Source organism: Rattus norvegicus, chromosome 3 (assembly GCF_021556685.1).
Source record: "Rattus norvegicus strain SHRSP/BbbUtx chromosome 3, alternate assembly SHRSP_T2T, whole genome shotgun sequence".
Taxonomy (NCBI): domain Eukaryota; kingdom Metazoa; phylum Chordata; class Mammalia; order Rodentia; family Muridae; genus Rattus; species Rattus norvegicus.
Genome location: NC_141536.1, coordinates 5,935,892 through 5,956,746, shown reverse-complemented (window position 1 = coordinate 5,956,746; position 20,855 = coordinate 5,935,892). Strand labels below are relative to the sequence as shown.

General features: G+C 43.0%; 2 protein-coding genes across 3 annotated transcripts in view; one reads left to right on the top strand and one right to left on the bottom strand.

Moving 5' to 3' along the window:
* Window positions 1-20,855, top strand: part of Il36b (interleukin 36, beta) — a 101,826-nt gene that overhangs the window by 32,359 nt on the left and 48,612 nt on the right. The window lies entirely within an intron of this gene.
* Il1f10 (interleukin 1 family member 10) lies at window positions 12,236-19,113 on the bottom strand. Of its 2 annotated transcripts, XM_087652904.1 has the most exons (5): window positions 19,067-19,113; window positions 15,106-15,165; window positions 13,510-13,595; window positions 13,115-13,242; window positions 12,236-12,831 (listed from the first exon to the last, which is right to left on the bottom strand). In XM_087652904.1, the coding sequence occupies exons 2-5, from the start codon at window positions 15,135-15,137 to the stop codon at window positions 12,619-12,621; spliced, it is 459 nt and encodes a 152-aa protein (XP_087509030.1). In that variant the 5' UTR covers window positions 15,138-15,165; window positions 19,067-19,113; the 3' UTR covers window positions 12,236-12,618.

The window sequence follows — 20,855 nt, the reverse complement described above, 5'->3', positions numbered from 1 at the left end:
TTTTGAGGAAGGCCATTAGTTCTTTCTCAGGTGCATCAGGGAGCAATAAAAACACTTGCTTCTGCAATATTGATCGTTTACAATGTTATCTTAATAGATCTACTTCATATATTTATATATATTCATATATATAATTTATATTCAACAGAGAACTGTAGGACTGTTAGTTCAGATGGACATTTGAGCTCACCCACTTAGCTATTGACCCAGACTGAAGAGCCACCTCTTTTCTCCGATTTCCCCTCCAGAAGCACGTGTTGGTTGCGCCTTGGAAACGTCCTGCCTTCGAGTGTTCCGGAGCTGCCTCTGACTTCACCCTGCCTCTTTCTTCCCTATACAGCCAACTCTATAAGGAGACTCAGCGCCGCACGTCATGTCTCTGTTCCGGATGCTTCTCCTCCATCCGTACTCCAACTTTACCTCATTCCAGGCTTAGCTTCAAGGTCCGACGAGCACTTTAGACCTGACCATATTTGATCTCTGACAGTGTTCTGTACTGATGAGTCCTGCTCTGAGAAACCTACTTCAGAGGATTCCCATAAGGCATGACTCCAGAAATTGTCCCACCTGCTAGAACTGAGAGCTTTTCTGACTGTTCTTTCAGCCATACCGTCTACTGCTTTCCCTCTTCTTTTTCTTTCTTAAGCCAATCTCTCTCCAAATTTCATTTGCTCTATAAGCTCAGTTATCACCCAGAAACTCCAAAATCTTTATATTCATTCCAAACTCCTCTCCAAATATGTATATTTCCCTGCCTACTGAACACTTCCACATATAGGTTGAGATGCTTCTTGAAACCCAAGCTTATCAGAAGATCAGAGTATCCTCTTTTTCCTCCATTATACCTTATGCCAGTCAGTAATTAAACCAGCATCCATTATTAGAAGTATTATAATAGACACATACATAGAAACTCCACCAAATTCAATAATGCACCAAAATGGATCAAGTCTTTATTTTAAATATGTCTTAAATCAAATCACTTCTCTTATTGGATGTCAGACACTAACCATCTCTCAGACTGACTGGAGGTAATGAATTCTGGGGCAGGAAGCCATTTTGTGAGGCTTCTTATGGAACTGCCAACAGCCTGTTCTTTAGGAAGTGGCAGACCTTACTTTAGGATGCAATTCTTACTGTTCCCTACTTAAAGTGTGGGGACACCACATTTCTTGACAAAGACCAGGCTTTTGGTGAACCTTCAAAATTTCATTATCTGGTGAGATTGTGCTTTATCCACGTGTGGCTTTTAGTAGTAAATGAGCAAAAGTCCTTTTCCTGCCTTTATTCTCATCAATTAGAAAATCATTACAAATTATTGGCACTTTAGCACACATTAATTTATAGCTAGTTATCATAATACACATTCAAATCTATAGTTTCAGAGTGGAAGTGGCAGCCCTAAGAGTTACACAGGAAAGTCTGTGATCCATAGGAAGGGTCCAAGGGCTTCTATTAGAATATATAAATAAAAAGTGTCAAATCTCCTGCCCCCGGAGCTCACCTTCCAGTGCCACACAACAAAAATGTTGATAAAAGGGAAAGCGCACCTATACTGCACTGATGCGTTCTCACTTGGTTGTCAGGAGCAAGGCCACCTGGACGCTTGGTGACTTGACTGGATAGGATTGGGGAGGGCTGTCTATAAGGGACTACAAACTGTGACAAGGAAAGTATAGTGGAGAAGGGTCCAACCTCCAAAGCAGGGAAGGAGCCGACAGCAGAGCCTAGAACCATCGCCAAAAATCCGTACTCTGTTCTCATAGTGGGCAGTCTGAAAACACCTCCTTCCCTTTCCCTGCCTGTCATGTTGGGAAGGAATATGAATACTCAGAGTCACATTTCCTTGAATTTCTTTATCAGGTCATCTGTTTGCTTCTCAGGAGGAAGTGTGTGGGGAAGTGTGTGAGGAAGTAGTGACCAATGTGCAGCTTCTCAAAATGAAGATGATTTTCCATGATCTTCTGTGACTAATGAGCTGAGCAGAGCAAGCCATGTTGGGTCACAATTGAGGCACATGGTTCCATAGAGGGCAGTTATGTTTTGATTGTCAACTTCCTGTTTAATTATCCCCTTTGGTCATGGAAACATACACACACTGTGTCATAGACACGGATTGGGATTGACTTCTGGGGGCTGACTCATGCCCTCACTCATGAAAAAGACAAAGGGTTTCTTGCTGCATGACCTGTGGCTGAGCTTCTTGTAAAGGCATTTTATAACAAGGTGTAGTTTCATGTAGGGAGCCATATTGGATTTGGGCAGATACCAGTTATCTCCTGAGTCAACACCCGGTGTCTACCGCCTGACCTCTTTGCCTCCAGCTATCACTGCCTATATCCTCATCTCCCCCTCCTCTGTGTTTCACAAAGGACACTCCCCCTACCTGAAAGCCTTAAAAGCTGTAACATTCATCCCAATAAACGAGACCTTGACAATAGAATCTTGCTTGGTCTCCTTCTCTTCACCCCCATTTGACCCACAGGTAGAAAGCCTCTTCGGGACCCTGAATAACTGGGTCCCCGCTGGCGCTGGCGGTGACAGTTTCAGGGATGGTCATCCTGGGCTTAGCTCTCTCCTCTCCCATTTGCTCACAGTGACTTTGAAAACAAATTCCTTGCAGCTCTTCCCTTCAGGAGGTAGATTTCATTTCCCTACCCATTCCTCTTGAGCCAGGTCCTGTGACTTACTTGAACAATAGGACATGACAGGTGTGGCTATGTGAACTCTGGAGTTCAGACCTCAAGGGGAGCCATAACAACTATCTTCTCCCTTACAAAAGTAGCACCCAGGTGGTCACACTTTAGCCTATTAGAGGATCTAAGGTCACTCTCGGGGTATTCAAGGCACACAAACAACAGTCATGTGGTTGAAACTACCTTGGACCATCTCACCTGGTTGTGCATCCAGCTGAATGTGAGAGGGCAGTGCAGTCCACAGGTAGGAACAAGTGATAAACTGTTGTGCTAACTTCTTAAATGCTAGGCTGTTCTGTTACCCAGCAATAGGTGAGTTGTGGTGCATACACAAAGTTTTTAGACGCAGCTGGATGTCCAGAGCACCCTCTGTACCTATCTTTCTAGATACTAGACACTCTTTCCACACTATAGAATCTTCTGACACAGTCCTTTCTGACGATTCTGAGGAGACATCACAGTTCAGTTCTCTATAGAGCCCTAGTTGGGCTTTTTTGGTTTTCCTGGGATGTGCTATGTGAGCCAAGTGTTCTCTCCAATTTCCTGTGTGTTTATTTGTTCAAAAACGCCCCCGACACATCGAGAACACTTGTACACGCTAGTGATAGATTAGCAAAGTAGACTTGAACCTCTGCCTGGTGGGTCTTGCATTATGGGGAATGTGCTTTGCTACTGTAATGTAGGTGGTTTGGAAGTGTTGAGATTTCAGTGCTGGGAACATTATTAAGAGAAGTAACTAGAATGGTCTTCACCAAAGATCTGAGGCATGAAGATAATTAATTCTTCCAACTGAACACTGATGTAAAGGCCCTGGGGCAGCATCAAAGCAGGCAGATAGGGCAAGTGAGGAGAGAAGAATCAAGGTGACAAAGTATTTGGCATTGGAAGACTGGAAATTCCTCCCAACACCATGTTATAAGACAGAGACCAAGCCAAGAAAACCCCTATTGTCTCTGAATAGGAAGAAGAAGCTACAGAAATGGTCTATTAAAGGATCAAGACATTCATGGCCTGGGTTTTTGAACCTCTGTATTGCTCCTGGGGTGACTAGGTTCAAACCTTCCCTCTCCCTGCCTTTCCTTTCTTTGCAAAAGGAACAGCAAAGCTGGGAACCAAGGAGGTGCTCTTCCAAACAGACCTTTTGGGATATTGGCAGAGCTTATGCCAGGTAAAGAAGTGGATTGATAAGCAGCTGCCAATTTCATGCCTAAGACTAAGCAGCAGCTGCTGAGGAAGATCCTCATTTAAACTGGGAGGCCCCTGTGCAAAGCCACACTGACTCTGACTAAACCTGGAGGGGGACAGAGCCATGGTGATGCTCTTGGAGACTCAAACTCTACTAATAATCAGCTCGGACATCCACAGAGCTGATCACTGCTCATAGGCAGTCATGTAGTCAGTCAATAGGACAACAGTTACATGGCCAATCAAGGTGGCAATCACAAGGGTAACTAAGATGGTGGCTATGTGTGGGGATGCCCTTGGTAGTGCTAATAAAATGATGTTGTTCACACAGCAGCTTGAGAACCATACCACCTCAGAAACTCATGAATGCCACTGAACCCGAGCCTTTCTGGGTCACTGCATTGACTCACTCCCTGTCTTCTTTTCCCACTTCTTTCTTCCTCTCACTCCCCAAGGGCTCACTGGGGTGGCAGGAAACACAGACTCCAAAGGATTTTGCTTCAGATACTGAAGTAGCTCATCTTTCTATCTTCCACCTACAATAATTTTTCAGAGACCCAGTCCAGCCCCAGGGATAGGGATACTGAGTCTATTGCCTATGCTTAGTTCTAACTCCTTGCTATATTTCTGGGGTGGAAGTTGGGGGTGGGAGCAGGAAACAGAGGCTCTGGGAGAAAGATTCTTAAAACCAGTATGCAGACGAGCTATTGCTCAAAGTTCTAATGGCTGTCTGTCCAGTGTGAATGCTTTTCATCAGGAACCCATTGCTTGGGGTTATAGCCTCCCAGAAAGTGTTAGTGCAGGAATGAAAAACTATATTGACAAATATGTTAATTGTGATAAGATCAGAGAGGTTATTCAAGGCAGTAAAACTTGCCCCATTGTCAACAGGCTAACTGAAGCCTTTAGGGAGTCCACCAACCTGTGCTCTTTACAGAGAAAAGTTCTTCTGGGCCACCATTTTTTTTTTTTACTAATTTTTTTTTATTATTAATTTGAGTATTTCTTATTTACATTTCGAGTGTTATTCCCTTTCCCGGTTTCCAGGCCAACATCCCCCTAACCCCCCCTTCTTTATGGATGTTCCCCTCCCCATCCTCCCCCCCATTGCCACCCTCCCCCCAACAATCATGTTCACTGGGGGTTCAGTCTTAGCAGGACCAAGGGCTTCCCCTTCCACTGGTGCTCTTACTAGGATATTCATTGCTACCTATGAGGTCAGAGTCCAGGGTCAGTCCATGATAGTCTTTAGGTAGTGGGCCACCATGTTTTAACCAGTCAACCTTTGTCAGCTATAGAAAGCTTCGGAAACCAGAGAAATGACCTCTGACTACACAGACCCAAGTGCTGAATAAACACTGACTCCTTCAACTTCAACAACTGAGATTGATGGAAGGCAAAGAGGACAGAGAAAGGAGTCTAAATGGTAGTGCTGGTCCTTATAGGTGTCATTTGCCAGGCCCATCTATCAAATGATCCATTGATGAGTCTCAGAGGACAGAAGCCCCAGGCCACCAGGCACATGAATGTATTCAATGTGCTCCAACTCCACAGCTATGGCCATGCAGGGATCCAGAGGACTTATTCTGCTCCCAGAAAAGAAAGGACCAACTCCTGGCAGGAACATCTTATGGAAGTAAAGGTCCTCAGGGAAACACAGTCTTGCAGACAGGAGAGCCAAAGACATGCTTAATAGACTGCCCAGCCCAACCTCCTTTGTTAGTGGAAAAATCCTTCACTTTGTTAGTGAAATTGTGTCCTGTGTATTGATATAATTTATATGTCATTTTTGCGTTAAAAACAACGTGGGACAAAGACCTATCTATTCCTAGAATTTCCTGAAATAATAGAGTAACAAAATACATTGTCACTTAATTTTTAAAAATTAATTTTATTGTAGACTTAAGGATATTTTAGCATGCCTAGTTTTAAAAAAGTGTGTGTGTGTGTGTGTGTGTGTGTGTGTGTGTGTGTGTGTGTGTTGGGGCTATTTTAAGGGTCTTGTAAGATATCTTAAAAGGGTATCTTATAAACTTCAGCACTTTTCTAGTCTACTGAAATGGTAATTTTGGACTTATTATGTTTTATAAAAAGCTAATTGTTTATAAAAACAACATTTAATGGAGTTATTAAGCTTTGAAATTTAACATTAGATACAAATTTTTATAAGGATTTCCTTTCAAATTAGGTTCTTAAGAATGTTTAAGGTTAATAGTCAAGAGTAAGAAAAAATAAAAGACAAACTTTATGTTAATCAATAATGCCTTCAAATATTATACATTAAAATTCTCGTAGTAGACTAGTTATATATGCAAGTGATAAACTCAATATTTTTATAAAGACTATAATATATGTAAGATGATGGTTACATGTACACATTTGTCAAAGGTTTTTATGTTAAATTTCCTTTTCACAATCAAAATTCAGGTGATGTACTCACAATTAGCAATAAAATTTAGAATCTATGTAAATTTACTCTATATTCAATAAAAATTAAGGCTACCATGTCTTTAAGAAAACAATAGTAACTAATATCTTATATTTTAAGATAAGACCTAATTTATAGTTGTGATATTGAAGTATAAAAATTATTGCCCGTCTGTTGCTGTAAAATTATAAAAAATGTTGTCTTTTATCCTGAACTTGGTCCAGCACCCAAGTCCCCAAGATATCTGGTAGACATCTTCATCTCAGTCAGCAAAGCCTCTCACCCGCTTTTCTCTATCTCATATCACACTGCCGATGGCTTCTCTCTGAGCCTGGCAGCAATGCCAGACACACACATCCCAATTCTGTGGCGATCCAGGGTCTCCTGCCACCACACATTCTTGAACTTAAATCTCCACATGAAAGAACACACAACACAATAGCTTCTGATCCAATTAGTAATATATAATTTGCTCATCTAGACATACAAAGCCCTGTACACATCCATCCCTTAAGAATATTCATAACAACCTGTGAAGGTGCAGAGAGGAATCTTAACATCTGCCTCCATGTTCTCCCAGTCACTTCTCCCACTTGCTCCAGTCTCCTCCTCCCTCTAAAACTTTCCTCCTGCCCATCCTGCCTTCTTGTCCAATGACAGGCCTCACTCTATCTTGTACCTGCCTTCACCCACGTGATGACATCATCCTACACCAGTCTGCTCATGTTTTCCTCTTTTAACAACAACAAAAGCAAAAGAATAGGATTGCAAAGTTCAGGTCCAATTTAAAACTAAAACCAGCCTGGTCATTTAAAAACCAAGCAGTAGTGGTTATGAGGTGGTTCAGTGGATAAAGACAAGTGCTGCCAAGATCGTGAACCTGAGATTGATTTTTATGATCTACATTGTGGAATGAGAGAATCAAGTCTCACAAGTTGTTTTCTGTTCTACTCGCAGAGACACAAAGAGACACACATACAGGGCCAGGGGGGACACAGAGAGAGAGAGAGAGAGAGAGAGAGAGAGAGAGAGAGAGAGAGAGAGAGAGAGAGAGAGAGAGAGAAGAGGAGAGAGGAGAGAGGAGAGAGGAGAGAGGAGAGAGGAGAGAGAGGAGAGAGAGGAGAGAGAGGAGAGAGACACACCCTGTGGCACACGTACATGCACATACACACATATGTACATATTAAGTAAGTAAATGTAAGCAAAGCATTAAGAAGACGAGAAGCTGATGCCTGCTTAGCCTGCTTAGCCTGCTTAGCCTGCTTAGAATCTTGTCACTGATCAGGTGAGGTTCAATGACTTTGATGGGATATAAAGTCTCTTACTTTATATTAAGAGCTATGTTTTTGCAAGGCCAGACTTGGCATTAAAGATTGTTTAATGATATTTAGGAAATAATTAGATCAACATTCTAAACTGAAAAACAAAGGATAGATCTAAGTGATAAGTCACAAAACATTTACTTTTAAAAACCTATCTTTCTGTGTACCTAATGTTTATATGCTTTCTCTCCATGTTAGCCCATATTTCTTTTACTCTTTTAATTAACAGTGCAACTAAAAATTTAAAGTGGAGGACAAAGGTATACGTAACTGAGCAGCCTTAGTCAAGATATTATCTGGTTGATCCCTGTAAGCAGTCCGTAGAAGTTTCTGTTGCTTGGAAGAAAATTACAGAAAGATAATAAGACCCAAACAATCCAAGTTAACATTTACAATTTGTCTTGGGAATGCTTTAGAGATGACTAAGAGGCAAAAAGTGCATACCGTTTTTATAAAGTTCAATTTCATGACCCACAGTGGGCAGTTCATACCTCTAGAAAATATGAAGCTATGTTTTGGCCTCTGCTGGTACCTGAACAGAAATACATATGCCCATAGGGAGACAGACAGACAAACAGACAATTAAAAAGAAAAAACACCATTGAAAAAATTACAGAAGACCAACTTTCATCATTCCAAAAGATTTCTGGGAACACAGCTCTTGGGAATGGAGTTGGATCAGGAGATCAGGCTATGGAGAGGCATCAAGACTAATGTGTCAAAGGAGCCAGTTGGCAGCAGAGGATTGGGAATCTCTCCTAAATGGACAAACGGAACAAACCTGAGGTTAAAAGTGATTTTTTAAAAAAAGCCCTTGATTTCCGAGTGTGGGAAAACTGGGTGCTATTAAATGAGACATAAAGGGTTTGGGTGCTAAGGTCTTGGTCCTGTTCCAGGTCTCTCACCCGTTCTCAGGAGTGCATTTCCTTAATGAACTGCCTCTATTTCTATCATTATCTGTGTGGTTCCTAGTCTCTCTCTTCATTCTATGACATAAAAGCTTGGAAATCTCAGCAAGTGCCTGTAGACTGAGAGATAGCCTAGTGTTGAGCATGCATATTTTTGGAGAATGGTGAGACAGCCACTGTTGTTGCAGCAGAGTAGAACAGAAAAGAACATGGGAAAAAGGTCACAGATAACCTATTTCCCCCAAACATGCATGAGCCTTTAGTGCAAGATTCTCAAAAACCAGTTTGAAAAATACATAGCTAGGAGATATTTGAGCCTCCAGTCTTCTATGTGGACAAGCTGATATGGGCAGTACTAATCCTTGTAAAGTTGCTATGACAATTGCCTGTTTCCATACTCCAAAGAAGAAGAGCTTCTGCTAAAAGTAAGGTTCCAAGCCTTACTGTCACCCCAATTCTATGATCAGACCTTGGGCAAGAGCGTCTCAGTAGATTGGGAGGAGTGAGTATTTATTGCAGCTCGTAGTCATGAGGGAAGACAGCATGCACATCGTACAAGGACATCTGTGCAGAAAGAATGACACTAAGGGTGAGTTAAGAGTGAATGTGTGCTTTAATATAGCACAGGCACAAGTGTACTTGCATGTGTGGCTCCAGGCTTCTAGAGAGCAGGGCCCATGGCCTCTTGTCATAGGCAAGTTGTAAAACTTCTGGATGGCAGAAACACGAAGAGTCTCTTCAGCGATGCAGATCTACACGTTAAAAGCAAGGCAGAGATGGGGTACAGAGGCTGGTGGACGGGCGATATGAAACATTCAAGTTAAATTTGATGAATTGGCTCACCAAGGGCTCACAATCTCACAAAGTAAAGATGAACTCTGTCGCCACCTTCAGTCCAAATGGTACATTGCAAGTTCCCTATTAGAAATAGGCGTCCAGGGTCCCACCAGAGACTTGCTTGGAGTCTGCCCCTTGTTAGGTACAGATGAGTCTGGAATTTCTCTAGGAGGTAGACTCTTTGTTTAGATCGAATAACAGTAAACTAGTTATGTAAACTTGAAGTCCAATCTAAAATAATGGCAAATAATCTAAATGCCAATGCACTAACTTTTTGATTTTTGCTGACAGATACTAGGAAAAATATGGTGATCTTTAACCTTTTATCCTCTCTCCTTCACGTATTTTTCCTTCCCTAGACATGGGTTGCCTTCACTTGCACTGACAGGTGTCGCATATCTGGTGTGTGTGTGTGTATGATGCTTTGGATTTATGGTGGTGCTTACGCTGGTATCTTGAAAATATGGTCTAACGAGGAAGGAGAGTCAATGTAAAATTTTAATCTTGGGTTGGATGATTTAAGATATGCAGGTCCTAGGAGGCTTTGAACATACTGCCCTCTAGGGTAAAGTTGTTCTAGATCCTCTTGAAACAAAGCCCACTAAATGAACTGTTGTACACATTAGTTCCTGTGGCGGACATACACAGCAAGGATACCAGGCCAAGCGCGCGCAAGCGCATGCGGCACACACACACACACACACACACACACACACACACACACACACACCCTACATCATACACACATGGTCATATGCATTCCCTTGCTTACTCACTAAGTCCTGAGCGCCACCTAAGAGGTCTTTATCCTGTGTACCACTTACTCATCCTGTCCCCATACCTGTCATTCTGATATGTAGAAGAGTAGATAAGATCTAGAGTGTGCCTCTCCCACACATTTACATAATTATAGCATCTGTGGCCTGGTTGAGAAGGTGGTGTGGTCTTCTAGGGAGGAGAAGGAATTTAAGCCTGAGTCTTGGGATATGCCAGAGAAGCATCCCTGAAGTCCTGAACCGTCACAAGTAGATCTTTCCATTTTTGAGTTTCAAATCCTAAATGCCATTAACAGCCTGCTGTTTACCAGAGCTCTATAGAATATGAGATTTTCTTGATTTTTCTAATTTATTTCCTTATTTATTTGGGTGTGTTGTGGTGGTGGAAGGGGATGTGCCCAAATGGTCAGAAGTTGGTTCTCTATTCCACCACATGGGTTCTAGAAATTGAAAGTCTGATGATCAGGCTGCTTAGCCCTTTTCTTCTAAGCCATCTAACTAGCTCCAGAATGTGTTTTTCTTAGCACTGGGCGTGTCAGGCAAGTGACCCGCCACTAAGCCAAGCCCTCAGCTCCAGTTCTGCTCAGTTTGAAACCAGGTGATCCACTTTATAATGTCAGGTATCCTGCCATTACGTTGTACATCCTTAGAGGGCAGGGGCCGTGCTTTGTGGCCTTTGTAGCTCCCCTCAGCACTAGTGGAGGTGCAGCAAATGCCAGATACTGAAAAACACATGATTGTATGTGCAGCATAGGAACCTCAGTAGGAGGCAACAGAAATGAGTGATCGTTGTTAATGTAATTAACATAGGCCATTCCGGGTCTTGAGCTCCTACTGCATCGCTTGCTAACATGCAACTCAGAGAACGGTCATGGTGTAAGAAAATGAAACTTAGATTAACTAACCAGAAACTGTCAACTAACCTCTAATTAGAGACTCAAATAATTAGAAACTACTGACTAACACTTAAGTCGGGACTTTCCACTTTAAGCAATCATGTTTTCCCCCTTGTTTCCGGAATGCATTCTAACCACCCTCATTCCGATGATCCAATCAGCTCCCTTGGTAAAGCCCTGAACAACTGTAGTTTGGTACTGCCTGATTCACCAATCACCCAAGTAAACTCTACCAATGCCTAAGCATATGTGCCTAAGTTTATAGGGGAAGATGAAGCAGGGTCAGGCTACCCGTGGAACCAGAGCCGAGAGCACGGAAGTGGACCTCCGAAGGTACATGGCTGTGGGTTAGGATGTAGGGCTGAACATTGGCTCTGCAGTACCTAGGCTGGTCCAGCAATGGTCACAGAGCCTCTGCTTGCAATACTCAGATGACTCCTCTGGGCCTCCCACTTATGACCTAAACTCCTTTGCAAGTCAATCACAATTGGCCTCCACCCATTTTCCTGTTTTAATTTTCAGCAACTTCTTAACCACAAACCTTGGGCTCCTGCCACACGGATGACACAGCATAGCCTAGACATGCCTGGAGCGCTCCATACCTCATACCTTTCTGAATTGTTGATTCTACCTAGAATGCTTGACCCAAGTTCTCTGCTAGGAAAACTCTTTTTCCTCAGAGTCCAGGGTTACCCTTTGTGAAGTCCCGCTTAGCCTCCCTAGGCAGCTCTCCTCGTGGGCTCACCTTACCCTAGAGCTCTGCTTATATTATATTCTTAGTTTCTAGCCAGAGTTTCATAGTCATCTTCTCAGTCAAGATCTTTTGTGCTCCATCACTGCTCTAGACACTGGTGACACAAAAAAGTGCCAGCAGCTCACTCTCACTAAATCAGGACAGTACAAGGCTCCCTGCTTCAGCAGGGGCAGGGACACAGATTTCCTATGAGGTAAAAATTGCTGATGCTCTCAGGCAAGGGTTGCAACTACAAACTTTCAGAAGAGTTGAGCTTGATATTCTGGGTTGGGAAATCCATTCAACTCAGGGACTTCACTGGGCCTTGAACTCAACATCCAAGAGAATCTGTGGATGTCTTTCTGAGAAATCACGAGGGTACCTGCCAATCCTGAATTGCATGTGAAGCACAGGTTTTATGACAGCTTCAATGAAGGATCTCAAGCTCAGTGGCTTAAAACAATGGAAGTGTATTTATTATTTTACAATTCTCCAGTCCAGAAAAATCCAGAATCAGTGTCAAGAGAGCTCTTACCATTTCTAGTTTCTAGAAACCATTGTTACCCATCAGTTTATGGTTTCTATTCCCATCCTTACATCTAGCAACGTTTGCCCTAGTCTCCCTCTGACTCCTTCTCTCCAGGCCTCGTATGATTCCAATGGGCCCACATGGACCTCGGAGGAAAAGTCCCTTTGCCATTTAATGTAACACAGTCACAGATTATGAGAATTAAGACCTAAACATCTTTGGTGGATCCTTATTCTGCTTTCCATAAGATGCCAAGCAAGAGGGGCTGAGTTTGGGGGCACTAGGCTGGACCCCAACCTCATGCCTCCCTACCGACTCTGCTCAAAGTAAAATTCAGTACGGGTAGAAGGTTCACTCTCTTGGATGAGCTGCACTGGCTGCTGGGGCTCGGCTGGGCCACAGAGAAACCAGCCAGGGCAGGCAGCAGCCTCGAGCCTAAAGGCAGAGCCTAAGCTTCTCTGGAAAAAGGTGAACCGGGTGGTTTGTTCACCTCCCTTGTAAAGGTCCTCGATGTTCACATCCTGTGGGGAAAGGGAGACAGCTGTGAGATGACATAGGTGTTCTGGTTGGGATGTCAGCCCTTAGTGCCTCAGGAGGCTTGGCCAAAGAAAGACTCAATAGGGAAGAGTTTTTCACAGTGATGTTCTTTCTATAGATCCCCAAAGGCAAGAGTCTCTTTCTCTCTCTCAGCTGACCACAAAGATGGGGAACAAGAAAGGGGACATGTGGGTACAAAGATGTCACTACGTCCCAGTGGCAGGACAGACATTGCAGTGTCCCCCAGAATGAGGAGGAATGTCTCACCTCCAACTGCAGGAGAGGCCCCTCTCTTGTCTTCACACACGCCAGGCAGCAACTTCCTCCCTGGATCCCCAGGAAGATGGGGACCTTGGAGCGGTCCAGGCCTCGGTTAGGAAGGACACAGACCTTCTCTGAGAGGTAAGACAAAATGCAGTTCAGGCAATGAGGGGACTGCAGATGGCAGGCTTTTAGCAAGGTAAGCCTCAACTAGAAGTTGCTGGGTCTGGCCCCATCTGGCCTGTTTCTGTATAGAGACAGGCAGAAACTGCCCCTACCTCCTCTCCTTACCACTGGGACAATATTCTCATGTTTCTAGAGACACAATAGAAGGAAAGAATCAAGGACCTGTGGCAGATGGACACTGGACAACTCCTGAAAGAAAGTCCCCGGAAGCTCACCTGGCTCACAGTTTTCTGAATCAGGGTCTCCCACCAGGAGCTGGCCATTCCGTGTGTACAAAGCCTTTTGATATGCATCTTTGATTCTGAAATGGGAGGGCAGGGTTAATGGCCTGCTTCCCACAGGGATCATTGTCCCTTTCAGTCCCCATACCACCTCACTGGGCTGCCACACAGAGCCTTTGGTGAATTTTATTTCCAGAGAGGAGACGAACGCTGCTCCAATAAGGGTAGAAATAGTTTCATCCCAAAGCAAGAGTGAACTTCCTAGGCTGAGGATTGTCAGGGACTCCGGAAGTGAGAGTTGTTCTTTGTCATGAAGGAATCAAAGGTGTTTTCATGGTTGTCTGAGGAGTTGCTCTGAGGCTCAGGTATCCTGGAGATACATTGAGCACTATCCATGATGTTTCTGGGCATGATTTAATTTTTTAAATAAATAGGAACACTAATTAATGAAGGTACTGAGGATGCAACAACTGTGATTTGCTTTGCAAAATTAAAAAAAAACTTTGTAGAAGAAAATTCACGAATCAGAAATTAGAGAATAAAAAAGTCTACTTCCCTAGTCTCTGGGCCCACTCTGACCATGGTAAGGTACACTCTGGGTGGAACACATCTAGGAGGCCAACCCAGACCTAGATCAGAGCCTGATTAATCACTGGTTATGCCCATGGATCTAATGACCTGCCTGGGAGGGTAAGTATGCACTAGGGAAGCTGGGGAGAAACTGTCATGCACGTGAAACATTAAAATCATGTCCAATATTAGCCTAGTTGCCCAGCTGGTTTCAGAGATACCCACCAGTTGCTCTCAGAGTCCTGGGAACTCCTGATGCATTTGAGAGTAGAACCTCTCTGGACCAAGGCCACTACCTCCAGGAGCCTTTTCTGTCTCTGCAACAACTAGCAATAGTAAAAACAGCTTATGTATTGTTTTTAAAGCAGGCTCACTTGTACATTAAGAACAAAGGCCTGCACAGATCTTGCCACCTGGCATTCTTCCCAGACTTTGAGAACTGGGACTTAGCAGTTCACCCCACTGGAAGCATTTAGACACAACTTAGTTATTATCAAAGATGCAGGCATGGTGATGCATACTCTAATCCCAGCACTTGGGAGGCAGATCTCTGTGAGCTCATTGTCACCCAAATGTACATGGTGATAGTTCCAGGGAAGCCAGGCTCGCATAATGAAACTTGTCTTTTTTGATCCAGATATCAGTCAAGGTCACCATAAAGGTGCTGTCCTTGGGACTCAAGATTGTTTGAGCTTTCTAAGAACTAGCTGTATCAGTTCAGAGGACAGGGAGCCTGACCCCACTCTCTGCTTTTGAGTAGTTGCATGGCACGAGGAAAATGGCATAACCTCTTGGAGCTTCCATTTCCAGGATTGTAAAATGGAGGAAGCAATAGCATTCTTACAGGTGTTTCATTCTGCCACCAGGAAAGAGGGCTGTTGTGATTGACAAAGATGAAGATCAATTATTCAGTTCTTGAGATTTCTGTGGCTAGAGGGAGCTTTGTTCCTTTGACTCAGCCTTTTCCCTTCTCACATGCTCTCCAGGCCCCTTGGCTGAGAGAGTGCCAAGATTACTTACATGTAGTATCTTGCCATGGGAAGAGAACACATTCCTGCAGTTGGGAGTGTCTGGTCTTCACTGAGGCAAAAAAGAAAAAGGCTTTCAGAAAAACAGAGTGTATTTGGGGACAGACATGCTGGGGTTCAGGATTACCTAGCCACAAGCTGTTCCCCACCCCTAGGTATTACAGAATCCACAAAGGTTTCTCCAGCCCTCCCAACTGCAGGAAGCTCATCTTTTGGTATTCCTGGCCTTTAGATAGGGTTTTATTTTGTGTGCTGAAGCTGGTTCCTAGACTCTAGAAAACCGATTCACCCAAATAGCCTTCCGGCTCACTTCCCAGGCTTGGAGGTGGGTACCCTGGGATAACCTGAGGACAGATCCAGTCCCATTTTCCAACCTGGCCTGTAAGAAGGTCACTGTGATCTGCCCTCCTTACCAAGCAGGGAACAAGATACTTGGCACTCAGCACAGGGAAGAGCACATTAGCTAGGGAGTCTAGGCAGGGTTTGAAGGTTAGGAAGAATCACTCTTGGGAACTGGAATCACTTACGATGAGTCTGTCCAAACACCCCCACCCCTGCTTTATCTTTTTATAAGGGGAAAATCAGAACAGGATTGAAATACAGAGACTTAGAAAACGAGCACTCTGAAGTAAAGAGATTGACCTAGATAACCTCAAACCACAAAACTTCCCTCCTGGGACTGTGTTCCTTCCTGGAGGACTGTCCTATCCCAGAGCTCCTCCCTGAAATGATCACCTAGAACGTCTAATCCAGAACAGCACATGAGAAACTCAGAATAGATGAAAGCAGAACAATTTGTAAATGCTGGGATGGTCAGGGCTGAAACTTCTGGGGTGAATCTGAGCCTTGCCAAGCAAGAAGGGGAAAAAAAGAGAAATGATTGTGTAAGCAGGCAGAAAATGAGACAGGAAAGAAGACTGTGGGAAGGAAGAGTAGGACTGAGAGTTGGATGGAGTGCTACTGAGGGAGACTCATAAGGAAGATGAGGTTAATGCTAATGGATGGAATTCAGACCACCGAAGTGTCACTGAGATCCAAGGATTGGTGTTATAAGAAACAGGACTGTAGACCAAGTGGCTTTAATTACTGGCTATATGATTCTGTCACCTTAGAAAGTCACTGGGCAAAAGACTTGAGAGTGAAGGATAACAGGGCATGGAGGAGAGTGAGGTTCTGCCTGAATGCCAGGGCTAGGAATCAGACAGCAGCATCCTAGCTATCCTGTGCTTGCATGTGTTATTGCCCTGTTCCAGGAAGAGGTAGTCGATCGCCCAAATGCTTAGTTGTAAAGTAGTTCAATTCATTATTTCTACAAGGTTGAAATGTTGGAAATGCTCTCAATGTCCAATAATAGGCAATTGGCTGAAGGGGAATGATAAATTCAGGAGATAAGTATGTGCTCCTTAAAGATGACATTTGTGGGACAAACATTTTAAATACATGACATGAAAACTGCAGGCTATAAATACTGTGCACATTATAATCCCAATTAACTTCATAGCTGTGTAGAGACACACACAGAGACAAGGAATGCTTGTGCTTGTTACAGCACTCATTTGTGGCTGACAGGATCGTCAATGGTTGGTGATAGTTCTTAATATTTTCCTGTATAAATTTATTTTGTAATGTAAGTGTTATTCTTTAAAAATATGAAGCATTTGGTTAAAATCATAGGCTCCAAAGCATGCCCTCACTTCTGAATCACTCTGTGTTTTCTCCCTATCCTTCCTTGTTCACTTCTGCTAGAAGGGATGCAAGCAATGAGCCAGGCGTGGGAACTGATGTCGGGTCAACTGTCCGTAATCGCTCATTGCCCTTTCCAGTGGTCTTCATATTTGATTCTGGAAGTTTCCCCTTCCTTGTTAATTCCCAAAATAAGAATTTGGTTAGTTTGGGCCCATGTCCCCCTTTTCTTTCTCTAATTAATCCATGTCCATGGACTCTAGCTGGCCCAGACTTCTCTAACTTTCTTGTCCTGGACCAAGTGTCACAAACAGACAGTGCCATGATTGTTCACCAGTCTCCTTATTTTCTTGCCTGCTTCCCCAAGAACAACATCAACCTTTACAGAACCAAAACCAAAGACATTTAAAAAAGGATTTCTCACTACCTTCTTAGGATGTTTGACACTGATTGGTTATTTTCACATTTCCCTTTGTATGTCATGGTCACATTGTAGTCTTTTTTCTTAGGTCATCCATAAGGCTGAGAGTCACAAAAGAACATCCTAAGAACTTCTTTTTTTATATGCTATGGACTATCTTCTACAGCTGTGATGAGAAATGTGACATAATGCTTCCCAGACACAGGCTGGGCTTCGAAGTCTATAGCACACCCCTATATTCACATGTCATGTCCTCATCATGCACATCAAGTGTGTGTAAGGGTGAGTTCAGTATCTATCTGCTCATTCCCAGTTCACTTCTCTTTCTCAGGTCTACTCCTCTCCCTTTCATATTATTCCTCTTACCAGCACTGAAAATATACCTTCCTTCTTTTCAGAGATAATTCCTTTAAAGTCCAACCTTGTGTTTGTTTTCACTCACTATTGTGAACACTCTAGCCCTCCTGCTTGCTGTACCTTCAATCAAACCCAACTATGTAAAGCATTTGGAATTCAATTTTTAAGAACATCTTTGACCACATTCCTTGTGGTTCTAAAATCCACAGTGGCCACCTATTTTGACACCATCTGGCCCTAGTTTGCTTGTGCAATAGCATCTCATTTCTCTCTCAAGAACTCCTTTCTAATCCTCTCCAAGGGCACTCAGAATTGCTTTTGGTATTTCTGCTCAAAATCCACCTCTCTTCATCACCAACCACTCATGTCACTCCTATTAAGATCACTGGAGATGGCTTCACTACAATCAGGTTCAGTGTCTTGTCCGTTCAATTACATAACAGCTGAGAATGGGAGCTTAAAAAACAGGGTCATGTCCTTTCACGGCCAATCCTCGGGTTTGTGCATTAGATTATGTGATTGCCAAGGTTCTTTCTAGGTCAAGCTATGTATGATTCCATGACCCAAAATTTGATTCTCCCCTTTACTATCCTAACAAAATTCTCCTCTTCACTTTTGAACACTACTCTGAGCTCTTTTTAAGCTTTGCTATATTGTTTATTAGTGTGCATTAAGACAAATTGTTCGCCTTGTAAAAGTGATGGTCCTGAAGTCTGGAAGCATGATATAGCTCATCTGAACCTTTATCTAACTACACAATTGACAGACACAGCACCTTAAGGTCAGAACACAGATATGCATGGATCAGGCCTTGACTAAAAGACTGGATTCTAGAAGTAAGTGAGCTACCCATTCATTTTTTGTTGTTGATTTTTGTTGTTGTTTGTGTTTTTTGGTCCCTGGGTCAAATTGAAATGAGAGGTTGGACAAAATTATTATTTTTTCAAGGTTATTTTAAGTTTCACAAGGAGATGTTTTTCAAAGAAACCATTTGGATGTATGACAAATGTTGGGGTGACAGAGACACTAGTACCTTGGTGGCATTCCTACTGTTTATTGATGTGAGTTATAGAATGTCTCCATGGAGCTTCCATATGTTACAAACAAAACATTGTTTGAATATCACTGGCCTAGATGATTTCTTTTGAGATGACTTTCAAAACTCTGTGGTTCCAAAAATGTAACACCCTTGCTTTGATCTACTCTATACCTTTCATTAAATTCTACCAAGTGTTCCTAGACTTATAGAACATCACACCACCCACATTCTCTAAAAGGCATTTCTTGTTCCCTACAGCCTAAACAGTTTGGAGACATTGACAGAAAAGTGGTGTGTGTGTGTGTGTGTGTGTGTGTGTGTGTGTGTGTGTGTGTGTTGTGTATATATATGTGTGCTGTATGTGTGTATGGTTTGTGGTGTGTCTGTGTGTCTGTGTGTCTGTGTGTCTGTGTGTGTGTTGAAGAGACATACAGAGAGACTGTCACCACTGACCTGTAGATCCTGGTGCCTGGATTCTGATGCCTGAAGTCTCCAACTGTTTTCTTCAGGGCATCAGCACTGTTTTTATAATGTCTGGTCAGGGTGTGTCAAGCCAATAGAAATCTGTAATTGGCTCTAGGTCAGGGAAGAAGAGCCCAGAGATTTCATAATATCTTCAACACAGCACAAATAATAAGGAGGTGGGGAGATTAATGAGTATTTGTGGGAAGGGGAGAGAGTCACCCATAAAGCCCTGACAGAGGCCAGACACTGACCTCCTGTCTATGTAGCTACTGTCATTGACTGTGTTATTAGTGGTTTTGGAACTACATAAACAATGCTGGGGTCAAGCATCTTTGATGCTCCCTAAGACCTGGACCTGGAGAGGTCAGAAGGACCAAAATTAGAAAGATTACTGCTGGTGGAAGCTAGATGCATCCAGAGAACCACAATGAAGCAGGGACTGACTTAATCATGAGCTTGGCTCTGTTTGGGAAGATCAGAAGGAACTCTCTGCTTTTCAGATCTAGTTGACACAAATTTACTGAGACAGACTATCTAAGGAAGCTCAGCTGTAGAACTATCAGCCTTAGATTTGAATGGGAACAGCACAGGAGCCATGGGCCCTGGACTATTAGGGAATATGAGACGGTGGACAGTACAGGGTCAAGAGACTCAGTTCTCCAGTTGACATTACATGCCTCTGTCTATCTGTCCATCTACTTTCTCATCTATCCACTCATTTGTTGAGTAAGTTATCTACCCACCTAACCATTTACATATTCCTTCACATATCTATACATCAATCCATTGGTCTATCCATTTTATATTTTTTACTCATCTATCACTAGGGATAAAGAATTGGACAGAATGTTCTCTGGAGATTAAACTGCCTTATTGCAGTTCTCCTTTCTGGGACATTTGCAAATTTCAGCAAAGGACTTAATGAGGAATTAGTGGGGGTGTCAGTTTAAGACCCAGACAACCACAGAGTAAGAAATGAGAAGAGATGGATGGGGCTGAGACCCATTTTTGCTATTTTGTTGTTATTGTTGTGGTTTTAAACTAACAACAGAATGTGCCAACAACATGTATGCCGAGATATTTGTTTTGTGTAAGGTAATGAAAGTTATTTCAGAACTTTGATAGGTTTTTATTACATTCCAATTTCATTCTATTAGAATCCATTTTATGTTTTCCACACAAGCATTTTCAGAGAAACAAAATTCTTATTCCTTGTTAAATTTTTATTTTTCCTTGAATTATATTTCACAATCTTTCATTTTCATGTGTTGTCCTGGGGAGATAGAATACTTCATATTTTTAAAGACTCCTCATGTTCTATGGAAGAGTTGGGGGAAGGATTGTGGGCTGGAAGGGGATAGGAACTCCACAGGAAGGTCAACAGAGTCAATTAACCTGGACCCTTGTGGCTCTCAGAGTCTGAACCACCAACCAAAGAGCACACACAGCTGAACCTAGACCTTCTTTCACATATGTAGCAGATATGTAGCTTGGTGTTCATGTGGGTCCTGAACGCTGGAGCATGGGCTATTTCTAAAACTGTTGTCTATCTGTGGCGTCTGTTCTCCTAACTTGGCTGTCTTGTCTGACCTCAGTGGGAAAAACACCTAGCCCTGCAGAGGCTTGATGTGTCAGGATGGGGGAATATCCAGGAGGGATCTCCATTCTCTCAGAGGAGAAGGGGATGGGGGAAGGACTGTGGTGGTGGGGGAGCCAGGAGGGAGGACATGGATTGGGATGTAAAGTGAATAAACGAAACAAAAAGATCCCTACCCAA